Source organism: Lagopus muta, chromosome 6, assembly GCF_023343835.1.
Source record: "Lagopus muta isolate bLagMut1 chromosome 6, bLagMut1 primary, whole genome shotgun sequence".
Lineage (NCBI taxonomy): Eukaryota > Metazoa > Chordata > Aves > Galliformes > Phasianidae > Lagopus > Lagopus muta.
In genome coordinates, this window is record NC_064438.1 from 42,630,918 (window position 1) to 42,650,031 (window position 19,114).

The 19,114-nt window shown below is 44.9% G+C and overlaps 1 protein-coding gene across 3 annotated transcripts; it reads left to right on the forward strand.

Annotated features, from left to right (window-relative positions):
• Positions 1 to 6: 6 nt before the first annotated feature.
• Positions 7 to 6,000, forward strand: LOC125695231 (uncharacterized). Of its 3 annotated transcripts, XR_007377880.1 has the most exons (4): positions 7 to 871; positions 3,142 to 4,857; positions 4,972 to 5,044; positions 5,230 to 6,000. XR_007377880.1 is itself a non-coding variant. In XM_048949425.1 (3 exons), the coding sequence occupies exons 1-3, from the start codon at positions 313 to 315 to the stop codon at positions 5,385 to 5,387; spliced, it is 603 nt and encodes a 200-aa protein (XP_048805382.1). In that variant the 5' UTR covers positions 7 to 312; the 3' UTR covers positions 5,388 to 6,000. The 3 variants fall into 3 exon arrangements, 2 of the variants coding, with proteins under 2 accessions (XP_048805382.1, XP_048805381.1); XM_048949425.1 differs by lacking the exon at positions 3,142 to 4,857 and having other exon boundaries at positions 7 to 684; XM_048949424.1 differs by lacking the exons at positions 3,142 to 4,857; positions 4,972 to 5,044; positions 5,230 to 6,000 and adding an exon at positions 1,056 to 1,737.
• Positions 6,001 to 19,114: the final 13,114 nt, after the last annotated feature.

Sequence of the window (19,114 nt, forward strand, 5' to 3'; positions counted from 1 at the left end):
CTGTAAGCAGGTCTGGGGAGGCTGCAGTGTTGCAGTCGGCTGCTTTAGCCAGCTTGTGGGAATGACCCCTCCCTGGCCCGTTAGAGGGTGCAGGTTGAGGTGCTGCTTGAAGGTGGGGTGACCTCCCCGCTGTGTGGGTCGAGGTTGCTCCCTGGGTTCCCGAAGATGTGGTGTCGTGGTGCAGCCGGGCGGGCCGGCCCGTCCCTCGGGCGCTGGCGGGAGCTGTGTGCTCCGTGGGGCATTTTTGGAGATGGTGAGGCGTGGGGTGCCGTCCTGTAGGCAGGGCTGCGTGTGCCCCCTGTTCTTGGGGAGATGTGTTCTGAGGAACCCCCTGTACTCAGGTGGGTATCTCTGGCCCCGTCCTTTCAGAGGCGTTGGGCTGTGAGGTGTGGGGCTGGGCTTGGTCCCTTTGTGGACTCGGGGCTTGGATCCCGAGCGCGGCCTTTGGCCGTGCTGCCCCGCTGCCTGGCTGCTGAGAGTCGTTCCCGCTGCTGTGGGGGAAACCGAGCTCCGTGGCTCCGTGGGTGTCGTCGGCCCGCCTGTAATCAGGGTCAGGGTGTGGGAGCCTTTGTGCTCTGGTGGCAGCCTGTGTGGGGTGACCGCCCTGTTAGCGGGGTGCAGGTCAAGGTGCCCCCGACCGGGAGTGAAGGAGCCTCCCTCAGCCTTTGGGACCACGGCTGCCCTGTAAGTAAGGGCCTGGCGCTGGAGTCCCAGGCGCTTTGCAATGGAAGCGGCGGCTGGGGCCCCCCTGTAAGCGGGGGTGGAGCCGACTCTTTGTCCGCCGCTTTGCGTGCCCAGCTCCCTTTGCCCAGGCAGCCCGACTCTGCGCCCTGCTGCAGCGCCGGATGGACCTCTGCGGCGTGTCGGTGTGGTGAGGAAGAGCTGCTTGAAGTTGGTTCTTGGTGGGACCAAGATGTGGGGGTGGGGGATGCGGGGTCGTCCTGGGCTGGGTGGCGATGTGCGGAGGGCCCCTGGGGAGTTGGCTTGGCCCCTTCTTGCAGGTGGTGGGGGAATTGGTGGTCCTCGGGTCTGACGGGGTCCTCCTTCACCTTCAGGACCTGCTGGTGAAGAAAGAAGCAGCGGGATGTGGAGCTCCGAGGCAAGCGTGAGGAAGAAGAGGAAGGAAGACGACGACTACGGAGGGGGCAAAGGGAGAGGCTCCCTGGGCAAAAGCATGTCACATAACTGTAGAGCGCTGCCGGCCCCTTGGGTAACCAGGCCGGCTTTGTGCTGGGCGACCTCCCTGCAACCAGGGCTCGGGTCTTTTCTTTTGCTGTAGTTGGCCTTTTGCCTTGTTGCTCCTTTTGGCTGCCCGGGGAGTGTGGCCCCCTGTACGGAGGGCGAGAGCCACTTCTCCGCACCTGAGTGGGAAACGGAGCTCGCTGGACCCCGAGGGCCCCCTGTAAGCAGGGTAGCGCCCTTTCCCTGCCACTCTCGGTCCCGCCGCTCGGCACGGTTGCCTGCTGGTGACCTCCAGCGTGACGGCCCTGTACTCGGGGCTGTGTGTCACCGCCACTTGTCCCTTGGCCACCTGGGAAGCCCCTTGGCACGTTGAGGCCCGTGGCCTCCGTGCAGCCTGGGGGCGGGTCAGAGGCTCTTGTCTGCTGCTCGTGGGTTTTTAGTTTTTTTGCCCGGGTTTTTTTTCTGCGCAGCGTTCTCCTTCCCTTCTGGAAAGTTGTACCTGTGTGTTTGCGTCCCCTTCCTTTCCTTGCTTGCGTTTGCGTGGGTGACAAGAGAGAGTGAGCTTTTCCTTCAGGCCTCCCTGAAAATAGCTGCAGCCAAGCTTAGGCTTCCCAGGGGGGAACGGAGGACTCGATGCGTGCAGCAAGCGGGGTGTTCCCGCTCAGTCCCACGAGTGGAGCGAGTGTCCTCGTGTCTTGCCCCTTTTTATTTTTTTATTTCTGAGGGCAGAGCAGAGCTAGCGCGGTAGTTCTGAGGCTGAGGCCGCCCTGTAGCCAGGGCTTGGGTCCGTGCCTGCGCGGCCGCCTGTCCTGCTGGCGATGTGTCAGCGTGGCAGCCCTGTACTCGGGGTGTGTGTCACGATCCCTGGGAAGCTCCCTGTCTGTCCCCAGAGCAGCCCGCCCTCCTGTAAGCAGGTCTGGGGAGGCTGCAGTGTTGCAGTCGGCTGCTTTAGCCAGCTTGTGGGAATGACCCCTCCCTGGCCCGTTAGAGGGTGCAGGTTGAGGTGCTGCTTGAAGGTGGGGTGACCTCCCCGCTGTGTGGGTCGAGGTTGCTCCCTGGGTTCCCGAAGATGTGGTGTCGTGGTGCAGCCGGGCGGGCCGGCCCGTCCCTCGGGCGCTGGCGGGAGCTGTGTGCTCCGTGGGGCATTTTTGGAGATGGTGAGGCGTGGGGTGCCGTCCTGTAGGCAGGGCTGCGTGTGCCCCCTGTTCTTGGGGAGATGTGTTCTGAGGAACCCCCTGTACTCAGGTGGGTATCTCTGGCCCCGTCCTTTCAGAGGCGTTGGGCTGTGAGGTGTGGGGCTGGGCTTGGTCCCTTTGTGGACTCGGGGCTTGGATCCCGAGCGCGGCCTTTGGCCGTGCTGCCCCGCTGCCTGGCTGCTGAGAGTCGTTCCCGCTGCTGTGGGGGAAACCGAGCTCCGTGGCTCCGTGGGTGTCGTCGGCCCGCCTGTAATCAGGGTCAGGGTGTGGGAGCCTTTGTGCTCTGGTGGCAGCCTGTGTGGGGTGACCGCCCTGTTAGCGGGGTGCAGGTCAAGGTGCCCCCGACCGGGAGTGAAGGAGCCTCCCTCAGCCTTTGGGACCACGGCTGCCCTGTAAGTAAGGGCCTGGCGCTGGAGTCCCAGGCGCTTTGCAATGGAAGCGGCGGCTGGGGCCCCCCTGTAAGCGGGGGTGGAGCCGACTCTTTGTCCGCCGCTTTGCGTGCCCAGCTCCCTTTGCCCAGGCAGCCCGACTCTGCGCCCTGCTGCAGCGCCGGATGGACCTCTGCGGCGTGTCGGTGTGGTGAGGAAGAGCTGCTTGAAGTTGGTTCTTGGTGGGACCAAGATGTGGGGGTGGGGGATGCGGGGTCGTCCTGGGCTGGGTGGCGATGTGCGGAGGGCCCCTGGGGAGTTGGCTTGGCCCCTTCTTGCAGGTGGTGGGGGAATTGGTGGTCCTCGGGTCTGACGGGGTCCTCCTTCACCTTCAGGACCTGCTGGTGAAGAAAGAAGCAGCGGGATGTGGAGCTCCGAGGCAAGCGTGAGGAAGAAGAGGAAGGAAGACGACGACTACGGAGGGGGCAAAGGGAGAGGCTCCCTGGGCAAAAGCATGTCACATAACTGTAGAGCGCTGCCGGCCCCTTGGGTAACCAGGCCGGCTTTGTGCTGGGCGACCTCCCTGCAACCAGGGCTCGGGTCTTTTCTTTTGCTGTAGTTGGCCTTTTGCCTTGTTGCTCCTTTTGGCTGCCCGGGGAGTGTGGCCCCCTGTACGGAGGGCGAGAGCCACTTCTCCGCACCTGAGTGGGAAACGGAGCTCGCTGGACCCCGAGGGCCCCCTGTAAGCAGGGTAGCGCCCTTTCCCTGCCACTCTCGGTCCCGCCGCTCGGCACGGTTGCCTGCTGGTGACCTCCAGCGTGACGGCCCTGTACTCGGGGCTGTGTGTCACCGCCACTTGTCCCTTGGCCACCTGGGAAGCCCCTTGGCACGTTGAGGCCCGTGGCCTCCGTGCAGCCTGGGGGCGGGTCAGAGGCTCTTGTCTGCTGCTCGTGGGTTTTTAGTTTTTTTGCCCGGGTTTTTTTTTCTGCGCAGCGTTCTCCTTCCCTTCTGGAAAGTTGTACCTGTGTGTTTGCGTCCCCTTCCTTTCCTTGCTTGCGTTTGCGTGGGTGACAAGAGAGAGTGAGCTTTTCCTTCAGGCCTCCCTGAAAATAGCTGCAGCCAAGCTTAGGCTTCCCAGGGGGGAACGGAGGACTCGATGCGTGCAGCAAGCGGGGTGTTCCCGCTCAGTCCCACGAGTGGAGCGAGTGTCCTCGTGTCTTGCCCCTTTTTATTTTTTTATTTCTGAGGGCAGAGCAGAGCTAGCGCGGTAGTTCTGAGGCTGAGGCCGCCCTGTAGCCAGGGCTTGGGTCCGTGCCTGCGCGGCCGCCTGTCCTGCTGGCGATGTGTCAGCGTGGCAGCCCTGTACTCGGGGTGTGTGTCACGATCCCTGGGAAGCTCCCTGTCTGTCCCCAGAGCAGCCCGCCCTCCTGTAAGCAGGTCTGGGGAGGCTGCAGTGTTGCAGTCGGCTGCTTTAGCCAGCTTGTGGGAATGACCCCTCCCTGGCCCGTTAGAGGGTGCAGGTTGAGGTGCTGCTTGAAGGTGGGGTGACCTCCCCGCTGTGTGGGTCGAGGTTGCTCCCTGGGTTCCCGAAGATGTGGTGTCGTGGTGCAGCCGGGCGGGCCGGCCCGTCCCTCGGGCGCTGGCGGGAGCTGTGTGCTCCGTGGGGCATTTTTGGAGATGGTGAGGCGTGGGGTGCCGTCCTGTAGGCAGGGCTGCGTGTGCCCCCTGTTCTTGGGGAGGTGTGTTCTGAGGAACCCCCTGTACTCAGGTGGGTATCTCTGGCCCCGTCCTTTCAGAGGCGTTGGGCTGTGAGGTGTGGGGCTGGGCTTGGTCCCTTTGTGGACTCGGGGCTTGGATCCCGAGCGCGGCCTTTGGCCGTGCTGCCCCGCTGCCTGGCTGCTGAGAGTCGTTCCCGCTGCTGTGGGGGAAACCGAGCTCCGTGGCTCCGTGGGTGTCGTCGGCCCGCCTGTAATCAGGGTCAGGGTGTGGGAGCCTTTGTGCTCTGGTGGCAGCCTGTGTGGGGTGACCGCCCTGTTAGCGGGGTGCAGGTCAAGGTGCCCCCGACCGGGAGTGAAGGAGCCTCCCTCAGCCTTTGGGACCACGGCTGCCCTGTAAGTAAGGGCCTGGCGCTGGAGTCCCAGGCGCTTTGCAATGGAAGCGGCGGCTGGGGCCCCCCTGTAAGCGGGGGTGGAGCCAACTCTTTGTCCGCCGCTTTGCGTGCCCAGCTCCCTTTGCCCAGGCAGCCCGACTCTGCGCCCTGCTGCAGCGCCGGATGGACCTCTGCGGCGTGTCGGTGTGGTGAGGAAGAGCTGCTTGAAGTTGGTTCTTGGTGGGACCAAGATGTGGGGGTGGGGGATGCGGGGTCGTCCTGGGCTGGGGTGGCGATGTGCGGAGGGCCCCTGGGGAGTTGGCTTGGCCCCTTCTTGCAGGTGGTGGGGGAATTGGTGGTCCTCGGGTCTGACGGGGTCCTCCTTCACCTTCAGGACCTGCTGGTGAAGAAAGAAGCAGCGGGATGTGGAGCTCCGAGGCAAGCGTGAGGAAGAAGAGGAAGGAAGATGACGACTACGGAGGGGCAAAGGGAGAGGCTCCCTGGGCAAAAGCATGTCACATAACTGTAGAGCGCTGCCGGCCCCTTGGGTAACCAGGCCGGCTTTGTGCTGGGCGACCTCCCTGCAACCAGGGCTCGGGTCTTTTCTTTTGCTGTAGTTGGCCTTTTGCCTTGTTGCTCCTTTTGGCTGCCCGGGGAGTGTGGCCCCCTGTACGGAGGGCGAGAGCCACTTCTCCGCACCTGAGTGGGAAACGGAGCTCGCTGGACCCCGAGGGCCCCCTGTAAGCAGGGTAGCGCCCTTTCCCTGCCACTCTCGGTCCTGCCGCTCGGCACGGTTGCCTGCTGGTGACCTCCAGCGTGACGGCCCTGTACTCGGGGCTGTGTGTCACCGCCACTTGTCCCTTGGCCACCTGGGAGAACCACTTCTTCGCTCCTGAGTAGGAAACAGCTGACTGGAGGCGTGTAGCGAGCTGGTTGTTTCTGCTCTATCTCTCGGTATGTGGATCTGTGTTGCATGGTTCAGTGTGGAGGGGGTGTAGACATTTGTTATCAATTTTTCTTTTCCATATTTTCGATTGCATGTATTTTCTCCAGGTGTGTAATTCTCCAAAACCATGCGGCTGCTTTGCAGCTGTTATTTATCTGCTTTCTTTAATTTATGTGTTGTATGTTTTTGGCTTTTATCTAGAGCTTGTGAGTGTTGAGTCTGTGTTTATGCTTAAGTTTATTAAAGTTGCTTTGTTCTGTTTTGCTGTGATTCTTTCTTTTTTTCTTTTTTTTTCTTCTTGTATTCTCTGGCTTTTTTTGGCTGAAAATGCTGATGTGGGGGCAATGCTTATACCTCAGTCTGTTCTTCTCTTGTTAAAAGCAGGTTTAGCTGCACCATTTCTCAGCAGATCGTGGTTTATCTGCAGGATTTTATTGGTGTCTTCTCATGGTTTTTTGTCTCAGATATGTTGCCTCTATTGTGGACATGCATCTGTAGATACAGGATTATTTGGTTGGGGCTTCTGCCGAACAGGTGCTGTTTCAATTGTGGCTTTATCTGCTTGTGTTTTTATTATGCCTGTTCCTGTTATGCATCTGATTTCTAGTACCCATTATTGGGACATGTTGTTTAGTTATTTTGCTTTTCAGAAATGCTTATGTTTAGTCCTGCAGGTAGCTCTGCAAGATTATAGTCATTTTCTTGTTCCTCACCTTCCTGGTATGCTGAGGGTGATAACTGGGCTGTGGGATCCAACTTCAACTTGGGATGTTGATGTGTAGTATTGCTGTACAGGGATTTAATCTACATGTTTTCACTGCTGACTAGTGCTTTCTCCTTCAGGGCAAGTTTTTCTATCATCTTTTATTCATTATATCTTATGGTATGGAATATTTTTTTTGGACAACTTAATTCAGCTATGTGGGTTCTGTACTGTCACAGCTCTTTAAGCCTAGCCCTCTTCCAGCCAGGACAGTAGCAGAAGTTGAGGAAATGAAGACTTTGTTGACTGTACAGAACTTTTTAGCAACACCTGGAAACATTGGTATTGTGTCTCAGTTATTTTTCTTGTTAAACTGAAATCTGCCATCACGCTTGGGCCTATAAGGAAAAACAGCTCTCACAGTTCAACCTAAAATACACATCAGCCACATCATGCTGATTCATGAACATGTCGTAATGTGCATCACAGTTGGATTTGATTTACAGATGAGGATCTAGTTATTCATTGTGACAGCTTGATCAGTACAGATGCACTTAATCTCAATTATTTGTCCAGTGACAGAAGAAGAAATGTTTCCATGAAGATTAAAATTCCTTAAGTTACCGTTTATCTTGTTCCACTTCTGGAATACTTAACCAGTAACTCCTGTTGTTCGTTATGATTTAGTCCTTTCTTGTATCCATGTGTTCTCACTACAACTGCAATGTGTCTTTCTCACTGTCCTTTTTGGGATGAGTTTTTTCCCCTTTTTTATAACAGTTTGCTGAACAATCTAATTGGACTATTTTGCATCTTGACTGAAGCTATTTACCATCTTTAAAAACAGTATAAATACTCTTGAGGGATGCTGGGATCTGTTTACCAAGTGTATCTGTTCACAGGCATTATCTGTAAGTGTGCACACAGTTATTAGCCTTTCAATTTCATAGTCAACTTTTTCACGTGTTCTTGTGGCTTACAGGTTTGTTTTGTCGTGAGCTTAGGAAGTTTTAGCTTCTATGAATGCTTTTCCATCTCTAATCTTCTATCATTCTAGTATTTCTGTTTGATCTTCTATCCACATTTTAGCAGATGCTCTCACAGCAGGAGTCTCCTAGGTTATTCAGACAGTGAAATGTGCACTGTAGGGTTTATTGGGCTTCTAAACACTTAGTCTTCAGACGAAATGTTTGACCTCTTTTCTTCCCAATCTACCAGTTAAAAACCTGACTTCCAACTGAAGCAGGCATTAAAAAAAAATGTAATGTGTTTCTGCATTGATTTTTAGATCAGTTAGATATGTAGAATTTGGTCAGTTTCTTGGTGAAATGCCCGTGGAGCCACAAGAAGTACTGTGCATCAAAAATAATCAAGGTCAAGATGAAAATGAGAGAAGATTTATAACTAGTGCATCATTTTTGCTCAGAAGTAGAATTTCATGAGTTATGTCTATTCCAAAATCTCTGCCACTTATTTTAAATCTAATTTGTTTTCACACCACAGTTCTATTTGTGTCACTGTTTTTATGAGCTAATAAGTTTGTAATGTCATTACTTTGCTTTAACTGTTTTATGATATAAGCAGCGTAAAAGAAAGTGTTTGAGTTTGGAGCTGGAATCAACATGTCTAAACTAGGCTATGCATTAAAAAATGCAAGGAATCATCTACTTTTGTTTTTGAAACAAAGCTATTTCGCAATTTAATCATTTTAAGTAGTTTTTAAATTCTTTGACTGTTGGGTGTTGATCCCCATTCTTGATAGTATTCTCTATAACAAATGCACAGGTTCTTAGATTTATTAAAATACAAAATAATAATAAATCAGTCTCTTGATATACATGTTTTTCAATTCATAGTCGAGCTTCCCATGGAAAAAAGAAGTCACTAACAAAGACACATTTCAAGAAAGATATTGAGAACTGTTGCTCAAAGCTCTCCCCTGAAAGGACACTTTATCTCAAAGCAGGAACTGTTTGCTCGAGCTGAGAGAATTCTACAACAATGTGATAAGATCTATTACCAACTAAGAAAAAGGGTGTCAGTACCTTCTGTGCTCTTTGTTTTGACATTCAGATAAAGAGGACAGTCACTTGGCAGCTTCAAAAGAAATCTTTTTTTCCATTCTGTATATTCTTTTAACAGTAGACACTTTTACCAATTGAATCATATTTGCATTTGATGTGATTTAATAAGGAGATAAAAAAAAAGTTCCCTTTCTATTGACCTTTGGTGCATCTGCAGGTAAATCCTTTCACCGCTCTCTAGTCTTAGCTTATGCAACCATAAACAGTATATTTTCAAGGCATAGTCTGTTGATCTGCTTAATTAGTCAATATTTGTAAATGGAATCTAAATCCTTGGATTACGAAGGGGGAGCTTTGCAGATCACTGCTGAATGCAGGTGCGCACTGTTCTGTGGTAGAGTAGTGTTATCTTCCTTTGTGCGCTATAAAATCTCAGAAATAAATGCCAATTGTAATTTTAAAAGTACTAAGAACAAGCATAAGGGGCTGTGCTCAAGTAATTCATTCTTCTGAGACCCAGATGACAGGGACAAATTTTCTGTATCTTCATGAACCACATGAATGTGGTCACTTTAGAGATGTGAAAAAAGACTTGTTTGTTTATTTGTAAAACTGCACAGCATTTATTATTTCAAAATATATTTGAATATTTGATAGTCCTTACTTCATTCTGAATACTCTGGTAATTCTTTCTTCAACAGATGACACTGATCTGTATATGCAATATTTCTCTGTCGAATGAGGAATTTGTTCACTCACCATTCAGGCAAAAAGTATCTGAGGCAGAGCAAGGCACTTTACTGCATCAGGAAAGTTCCCAGATGTGGGTGTAGACTAATAAAGACCTCTGCTGGATGTGCAGGTGTTGCTAGACCTGAGGGTCACTAGTTCCATGTCTGTATTCATTTGTGAGCCTTGCCACTCACAGCACTGTCATCATTGGGAATGAGTGTCTATCCAGCTCTGTGTTCACTGGACAACTGAAAAGGTGGCTTAACATTACCTTTCAAGTACTTTGCAGCCATTAACCAATTAGTCATTAGTTAATCAATCAATCAATTAAATATCCAGAACTACTTGAAGGACATCTCAAACTTGTTTCTGTTTACATCCAACAACAATAACCAAGGAAATAAACTTAGATATAGTCACTTTTATTTTGAAAATTGAAGTAATTTTTTTTGCTCTTCCTTTTTTTCCTGCTTTTGACAGCAACGTCCCTTTAAGTAAATAAAAAATAAAGTGAGGAGTGCAAACTGAATAAAGTAATGGTCAAAGCTATAAACCTGAACTACAAGGTTTTCATCTTTTTCCCTACCCGATGAGATGGATGAATTATCTCTGAAGTTCAGAAGCAGATAACAGGGAAGAATGAATATTACTAAATGTCTACCACCTGCAGCAACAAACTGGATTGCCTAGAATACACAATTTTAACCTAACAAATGAACCTTGTTAAATGCACAAGAGAGAAGTCAAAATGACAGCGTGTTCTTTGTTTGCTTCAGTTTCTACATCCTAAATGCTAGTTCTGTAAATTTTGCTTGCTCTTTTAGAGAAGTCACTAGATATCCCATTCAGTAAATATTTCTGCTGCATGCTACTACTTACTTGTAGGATTAAAAGGTATGCACAAATTTCACTGAAAATACTGGCAAAGCCTTTATTTTAAAACAAGCTCTGCTTCTCTACTTCCTACATGAATGGGAGCAGAATCTCACTCGTGCTTGAGAATAAACACATACTAGCCTGAGAAGTGCTTGAAGAGATTTTGTTTAAAAAAATTAAAAAAGGAGAAACGATAAGCATTAGCTCTAGAAATCAGCCAACAAAAGGGTCTAAAGATTTTGAAATTTTAAACAGATGAAGAATGTGTTTTTATTCCACACTGAATCCTTTTGAGTAACGGAAAGAGTTTCCTGTGCAGCCTCCAAGCCTGATGTTGGAAATATCTTTGGGCATTAGTGCTAGTGAGGAGCTGTGCTATTTCTTTTCTTGAGGTCTTTTTCTACCCTTGTTTATGTTTTGCCCTAACAATTTACTGTTTGAAATAGAGCTTTCAATTAATTTCAGCAGCACATGCGGTTTAATCAAAGTGTGTCTTTGAGGTACACCTCTCAAATTTCATTTCAGATTTGGGATGTGACTCCCTTGTAATGCCTCTGTAACATTATCTCTATCCTGAAGAAACTAAGTGGTGAAAACTCACCTTATTCATTGAAAGAAAGTTCAGAGCTTATTGCTACTTCGTATTTGCTCACTGCTAACACCCTTCCTACCTTTCAGAGCACATAACACACTGCCTGGTCTCCACCCAATTACTTGAATGACAGAGCAAGAGAAAGTTTCCAAGACAGCACTGAAGCTACTTTCTGAGAAAAATGTCTCTTAGGTGGCCCACCCCCCAAGGAGTCCCATTGAAAGTAACCCTTGCCACCTGCAGTCTTAACAGGTGATCATTTTCCTGAGCCCTATCTGGTGCCAGAGCCCTGACATGCAAGTGAGACACGTTCTGCTCAGTGGGACAGAAAAGCACTGAGGTCCCTCCCAACTCTGACCATTCTGTGATATATGTAATGTAGCTGCTATACTGGTTCTAATACAATGCTTCTAATTTCTCTGTCCTGTATCATAAGAGCAGGCAAAAGTGCAGTCAAGGAAATTGAAAGGAAATTGAAAAGATCAAGATTGGAAAATACATTTTTTTCCTTCACAAACACTGTTACAGGGAAAACACATGGCAGAAACACGGTTCACCACCAAATATTTTTTGCTATATATTCAACTGTGTCTTAGAACTTTCATCTCTTTCTTGATATGTATAAAGGAGCAGCTAACCTCTCAGTACTGTTGGTGAGTTCTGAGGAAGGTGACCAAAATTTCAACTCATTCCACTGCATGTGTTTCTGGACTTCTATTAGATTCTCACAGTAAGGTAGCAGCACAGTGTAATTCATATGCCACTTATATTACTTGCCTCCAGGCCGTGACGATATAGGCAGAGTAACAATAAAACTTTATGGCAGAAAATGCTTTATCTAGCAGAATCTATCCCATTTTGTTAATACAATTTTCCCCTCTTTTTCAGAATTCCCAAGTTCATTGTCCTTGGGAATCTTACACAAAGCTCTATATTTGAATGGCTAATTTCTTTCTGTTATCTAGGAACTTTAATTTAAAGCTGAACTTGGATGTATCCCTTCTGTACTGCAATCTGCAGTATAGATGCATTATAAAATTTGACTATAATAAGCAGTCAGAACAAAAGTGTCCTCTCTCCCTATTACTCTATGCCTTTGTCAGCTAAATTCTAATTAGCAGAGGACAGATAACACTAGACAAACTCCACAAATACGCAGACGCAGCTCCATAAGTAGTCTGTTGTACTCATAATATTATTAATAATGACAATATTCCCTACTGTTACCATGGGACAGCATCTCTGATAAAGCTAAACTGAATTACTGCATGGAGTGGATGTTCATGCTGAGTAAACAGAAGAAGGAAGAGATGGGAAAAATTTCAACTCAAAAAAATGAGAAGAACTCAAGGTTGTAAAAAATGGAATAATAAAATCATATTTGCTCCAGGGATAAATCAATCTGGCAAATATTAAAGATGGTGAAGTCATGTAGTGAGGATGGCAGGCAAGAATGGTAGAATTTTAAAGTATAGTTTTTCCCCTAGACACTTATAATCATGATGAATAACATTTTTCTTGCTTTTTTTTGTTATATAGTGAACATTTTCTTTACGATACAATTTTCTAATGCCTGAACTAGAACATTTTTAAAATTGGTGCAGACAGCCCAGTGCTTAGATATCTTTATAGTGTACTGCAGCATCCAGTATAAGTTCTAAAGCTCAGACAATCCTGATAGGGCTTGAGGAATCACTTGCAGATTTAATGAATGACCAAAAGTTCCTACATACTTTTTACGGTAAAGTGGGATGAACCATATCTTTTGTCACCTATTACATTGTGCTTACTGAACGAGCTGAAACCTCTTAATTTAACCAGAGCATCCCAAGAGGATACAATGGTTTTCAAATTATGTTTGGCACTAGGTAGCACTCTCCCCTTAAAATCCCACCTATTCACAACAACAGAGAGAAACCCAGCTGCTCTCTGAATTAGCATGCATGTGGATCCAGCTGTTCTGGAAAATCCATAGCCAGCACTTGAATACATTAGATTTTAAAGTTATTATATACACACATCATTAACTTTTAATAGTAAAGTAAATGAAGTATTTTCATTATGCCTGCCAGTCTATGACGTTTATTTGAACCAGCCACAATTTTTTTCCTTTATAAATACAGATATTGTTTTCTGATCACTGAAACAGGATCCTAAACTTCCAAAAGATTAAACAAAAAAATAATCCTAACTATCTCAATGAAAAGTCATGGGGTAATTGATTATATGATGATACTCCTTCGCTAATGCATTTTTGAACTATTAATTAAAATGTCTAACTAAATCAGCCTCATCAGCTCTCCATTATCCAATGGAAGTCTGTGGTATTTACCAAATGAATAGTCTGAATTACATTTGTGTAAGTAAATAGTTGAGTTTATACAGAGTGACAGTAGGCTGTCATGTGAATGTTGCAACACAGATGGGCTTTTCTACTAGCATGCAAGTGCAACTGGTCTGTTTTTGGACCATTTCTGTTTGTTTGGTTTTGCATCCTGTAAATAGCAGAAGAGCATTTTCTGCTTTAACTCTATCTTCTGCAAAATCTGCTAGGCAGTGGAGTACTAAGCCCATACTAAAAATAACATAACTTAATGATAAATCGGCATGTAAATCTCAGTCTGATTCCTTTCCAATTCTTTGGTTCTGTAAACCAGCTCCTGTGGCTTCAGCAACAGCCAAACCAAACCCAACCCAGACAGAGATTGTTTCCAGGACCCAGATGTCTCTGATAATGCCTTGAATGGAAACCTGAAATCTGATCTGCCAGAAATCTCAACTTTACTGCAAAACCATGGCTGAAAACTCAACAGTGAAACTCCTAAAGCAACCTTGGATAAATGATACCAGCAGTTTCTTGGTCATTTGTTTTTGGCCCTTTGCCACTTTCCTCCTTACCCAATGCAGCTCATCATGCAGCAGCTAATACAAGCGTTCCTGCCAAACCAGCCCAGTTTGTTGTTCCGAGGATAAGAATGAATGGCATAGGGAGGCAGTGACTAGTTTTGCTCCCACTGTCTCTGAAAAGTTGATTGTTGAATTTTTCCCTTTAGGGTAGTTTCAATTCCCATCCAGATTCTCGTGAGGACTTTAACATATACAAGCACTGCTGCAAAGAGTCGTCATCACTGAAGACTCTGATTTCTGCCAGCACAACAGCAACTCCAGGTAATACAAGAGTCCATAGACAGAGTCAGTGCAAAAAAAGTAAGATGTACAAGACCTTTTAGCTACAAGAAAAAGAAAATGAGACACATGAGAAATGTATTAAAGTATTTTATTTCTGTTCCTTTGTAGAGGAATGCCACCAAGTAGCAATATTGTTCTGTGGATGCAAACTGTAAAAGAACAGAGAAGTATATCAAATCAGTGTTCATTATGTATTTTATCTTCAAGCACTGGTAAAACTGGAATGAACTGGAAAAGGAAATGCTTGGTAATTCTTCATAATTGAATGACCATAGATCAACCCCTGAAATTTAAAAACAAACCAAAAGGTTTGTGTAGCTTAGGGCAAGTAATTGAAATAATATTTTATGCTCCATTTCCATGCTGGAAACCTTACAATGCACAAAGATCAATACTCAGCATGATAGATGGATGGCTTTGAAAGCTTCAAAAGTCAGCTGGCTGACTTCAAGTTCATGAGATATGAGAAATGTATCAACCATTGCACAAATGTGCCATTAATTTTGCAAACTCATGTACTATGTGTTTGTGAAGAAGAACAAAAGGATTTGTGACTTGCCTGTGTAATAACTTTCAAAACATGGGGAGGCAGCTCAGCCGTTTTCTAACTCCTCAAACTTTCAGACCTAGGAAGGCCTAAATTGCAGAACATTTTTATTCTACACACAGAGTTTAGTTTGTGAAAAGAAGTTGTAAAAAGAATAACAGGGTAAAAAAAAAAAAAAAAAAAAAAAAAAAGGAGGCCCACTTTGACAGAGGGCCTTACTCTGTTCTGAAGGTTATCTGCAATGTACAAGCTGAGGGAAGGGTGGTCTGGTGCTATCAGAGTGCATAGGAAACACGTGGAAGTAGAAGGAAAGAACAGTCTATTAATTTGACTTTCTCATTGGCTATCCCAGAGAAAGCCTCAGTGAAAGAACAGAGCTAACTTCTCAACGTCATATAAGGTTTTTAGGATTTAGCATTTTGCCAGTGAAGACTTCTGCACTGTTTGTTCATCATAGTAGAACTTACAAATTAATACTGCTATCCAGAAACTTAGTATTTGACTCAAAGGGTGTGTAGTTGGATACAAAACTTGATAAATGGTCTTCTTCCTGGTGAGGTGTAACTTTTGAAGATGATAGACAAGGTTTGATTTAGTTTGGTGTAGAAACAGGGTAGCATGCCTACACTCCACAGTGAGCAAAAGCATATGAAACTATCAGAGCTGCCTCTCAAAGCAGAGATATAACCAATAAGCCCTATACTGCGTATAGAATGTAATGGTGCGTAGGAAGATTTTATAACATGGTCTACAGAATTTCTTTCTCCCATTCTCCATTTAAGTCTTCACTGAAGCATAGGCCAGAATCAGATCTTTCAGTGACTTAGATGAAAGCATTACACAAGCAATTAACTACTGAGCAAATGAAAACCTCTTGATAAGTGGATGTTAATAGTTCCTGGTATCATTCAAGATGACTCATTTACCTTCCTAAGATGCAAGGAGTTGAACCATTCCAGCTGCTGATGATCAAGGTTACATGAATACCATCAACATATCCCACTTTGTCATTACACACTTCATCTATTCTCACACTGGAGATTACCCTTTACATTTCTCCTCTTGTACTATCTGCCTGTTTAGCTATGCTCCTGTTTGCTCCCACAGTCCTGGAAAGTAAACTGATGGAAAGGAGAGAACAGGAAGGGAGATTGACAATCACAGCATTGTCTTGTAAAGCAGAAGAGCCTCCCTGCTGGTGAGATGTATCAACTTCCAACACATGTTTTTTCATCACATAGCACTTCTACCACAAGTATTTAACAGATGCACAAACATAGGAGTCTAAATTCTACATTATCTACCAATCTTCTACAATTTGTAAATAGCAACACATTTGATGGTTTCTTTAGGTTTATAAAACACTCTCTGGAACACTGAAAGTTATCTTTACAAAAGATCTGAACAGTTAACAAAGTACAGTTAGAAAGAGCATTGTAGGGAGATAGGAAAGAAACAAACAGAAGGAAAGCTCACCCATATCTGAAGATTTAGGCTTGCAGTGAACAGCTCTACAAAGGAGAGATCTGCAGAAGATCTTTCCCCAAAGGCTGTCAGCCCTTAAATGGGGGTCTAGGAGGGATGGAACCTGGCTCCGCCCCTTCTGGTCACACAGCTGAATTGCCTTCACCTGTGCTCCCACAGCTGACCCAGTCCTTTCCTCAAGTGATCAATCAGTGGCTCAGGCCATGACTCAACATTTCCCATACAATCTACTGATTATCTACTGAAGTAGGTAAGGCTGGAACATTCACCTGCATCAGTAGGTCCATAGAAGTGATTCCAATTCCAGTCTTAATGAATTTCCATACTCCTATTCTCTTACTGTTTCAGCACCTGTATGATGGTTGGAAGTAAAACTGCCCATAACAAAACCTTCCCACATAATATTTGGAGCAGTTCTTGTGGCTTATCTTCAATACATGTTACTTCCATACAGAACTTGTTGTGGGAAGAAGCATTGAGTAGTGCACCCAGACTGCTTTGCTGTGCAATAGGGCAACACAGACCTCTCAGTGGGAGGCATCTGCATTCATTTCAACATCTTGTTTTAAAGAAAAATATAGCAGGCCTATGAAAACATAGGTAAAATAGTATTTTGTTAAGTTGAAGTAATCTCTTGAAATACCTCTTTCTTTTAAATTTCAAGGAACCTAGTAATGAGGATTATAAATGACATTATTTCGAGGAAAGAAAAATATATGTGGAGAAAACTGGTAGAATATTTTCAAGATCAATCACCTATATTTTTCATTCTGAAACAATTTTACCTTCTTACTTTGTTTTGTATTGTTAATTAAATTATAGTTCTAAGTTCTAACTCACATCATACAATTGACTTCAGCAGATGGGAGTATTCCAAAGGACAAGGCTGTCAAGAGTTTCTCAGCTACATAGCAACAAGAACTTTTAGCAAAAGCAAAACTGTTTGTTTTCCTCTAACTTGTTCTGAGTAACAATTAAATTGGAAGGCACAAAAAGAGAAGAGATGCCTTAGGGAAGCACTTCAACCTAACTGGTTGAACTGCTTATTAACATCTGTAAACAAGCTCCTATAATGAGAAGTGTCATAGAAGTGACACAGTTGTCATCGGCAGAGAGATATGAGAAGCAGTTAAGACTAAACATTCTTACCCATATCCTTTGTACTTCTGGAAAATAATAACTGGAAATCACCATGAGTTTTACTTGTGGTATTGTTAGATGCAGTCTAGATTTTTTTAAAATTTCTATTTATACAGATTGAAATGTGTCTTTTCCTGGCCACCTTCAATCCATCACTATGAAAGAAGATAGACAAATGCTAAGTATCAATTCTTTTAATTTCAGTCTTGACAATTTTCTAAATAAAAATTCATCTGGAATGTATGGGTTTGTCAAGGCAACCAGGAGAATGTTTCTTCACAAAATTAGGCATTTGGAAAAGAAAAAATATGAATTAATATATACTGTTATCTTTATGACTGGAAAAGTATATCTGATTTACTGTTTAATTTTTATTACTTACATGAAAGGTGATGTGCTCTAAAATTCCTGATAGCTAAGAGCTTTGTCTTGTGTTTCATCATTCCTCAGTCCAGTGAATTTCACAGGAATTTGCTGCTTTTGTCACACCTATATCCTTCTACAATGGAAGAGAATTGTGGAGGATGGGAAAGGGAGTTTTAACATTGGCTTCTGGATGTAAATCCCTTTCATATGACTTTAAAATTTAACTGCAGTGAGTTTTGAACCATATGCATACAGAATTTACTCTGTTCAGCAGTAGTAATAGTGATATGTGCAAAGCAGATACAGTCTCTTCTTAAAAATTTCTGGCACTTGACCCTTAAATATGGAAAAATAACTGCTAAAATTCCAAATTTTAGGAAGCTGTAAATTGGCTACTCTGCAGCTGCTAGTTATAAACTAGAAGACAGACCAACATCTCCCATCTGGTGAGCAGGATTAAATCCTTTTCTGATTTTGCTTTATTTGCTTGCAAAGAAAATGTCTCTGTAGTCCTTATATTAAAAAAAGAGTACATATAAGATTATTTCGTTTGCTTTTGAGATTTGACGGAAGCTGCTCCACATCCCAGCTATTAGCTAAAATGAGAATTGGTGCAGCTGGTAGCTACACCATCAGAACTTTCATGAAGACAAGCTTAAATGTCAGGTGTGAGTCTTTGTAGTGGAGTCTGTTCTAAATCTGAAGAAAGGTTAACTGATCTTCTGTATTGTAGTTGCTCATCCAGACATATTCAGATATTCCCTTGTTCTGGCAATCCTGCTTGTTTCTTTTTTTGTAAATTTGTCTTACTCCTCTTTCAACATCTATCACAAACTCTGTGACCTTTTTCTTCTTTAAAAATATTCTTCCATTGAGCCAGGTTTACCTTCCTTCATAAAAAAGTTATCAGCAGTTCCTTCCTATTTTTAACTGGGCAGCTGTAGATCTTACTCTTTATTAAACAGTTTACATTAATTTTCTGGAGAAACATAGCTTATTGAACCACTGATGCAGACCTAGGGAACTGATTACAGAAATAAGTTTTCAGCTTTTCAAGGCTGTACCACAACTTCATTCACAGAAGTAAACAGAGAAAGAGCTAGCTTCCAAATGAAAGCATGACCTATATAAAAAAAAAATATATTCTAAGAGGTCATTAGTACTCACACTCAACAAGGCTCAACAGAGTGAATTTTAGCAGTTACTTGGAGTGGTAGCTAGCTTGCCAATATAATATTACTTATACAATAGCCAAGAGCCCTGACAGAGACCTTGATGAATGACTTACTCAAATGGTAACTCCACTCCCCATCTACTAAATGTAATAATAACACTTCTTCCTTAGATGATTTTTTCTTGATCTTTGTGAAAGAATGTGTGTTTCTATAAATCCATCCACATAAAAACATGGGATCTCTTTTGAAGGCCAGATACTGCTACTGTTGACAAAGAACAGTGTTAGTAATGCATATATAGATCATGAGTGGGATATAAGCACCTTAATAGAAGAGAGGAAACAGTTTTGATTGTTTTAATGAGAAAAATAATCTTTCCTTTGAAATTTGAATTTTGTTATGTTTTATGTTGTGAATTAGTTATCTATTTCTAACAATTCTTACCAAGACAGTAAAGGTACACTCAGTGTCTACTGTTTAAAAGGAATAGGTGGAGTATGTAAG

Bases quoted from the DNA above. Each gene is read 5' to 3' on its own strand.
- LOC125695231 (XM_048949424.1), top strand. From the start codon at position 313: ATGTGTTCTGAGGAACCCCCTGTACTCAGGTGGGTATCTCTGGCCCCG. The intron at 872-1,055 runs GTGAGGAAGAGC...CTTCACCTTCAG, and splicing joins CTCTGCGGCGTGTCGGTGTG to GACCTGCTGGTGAAGAAAGA.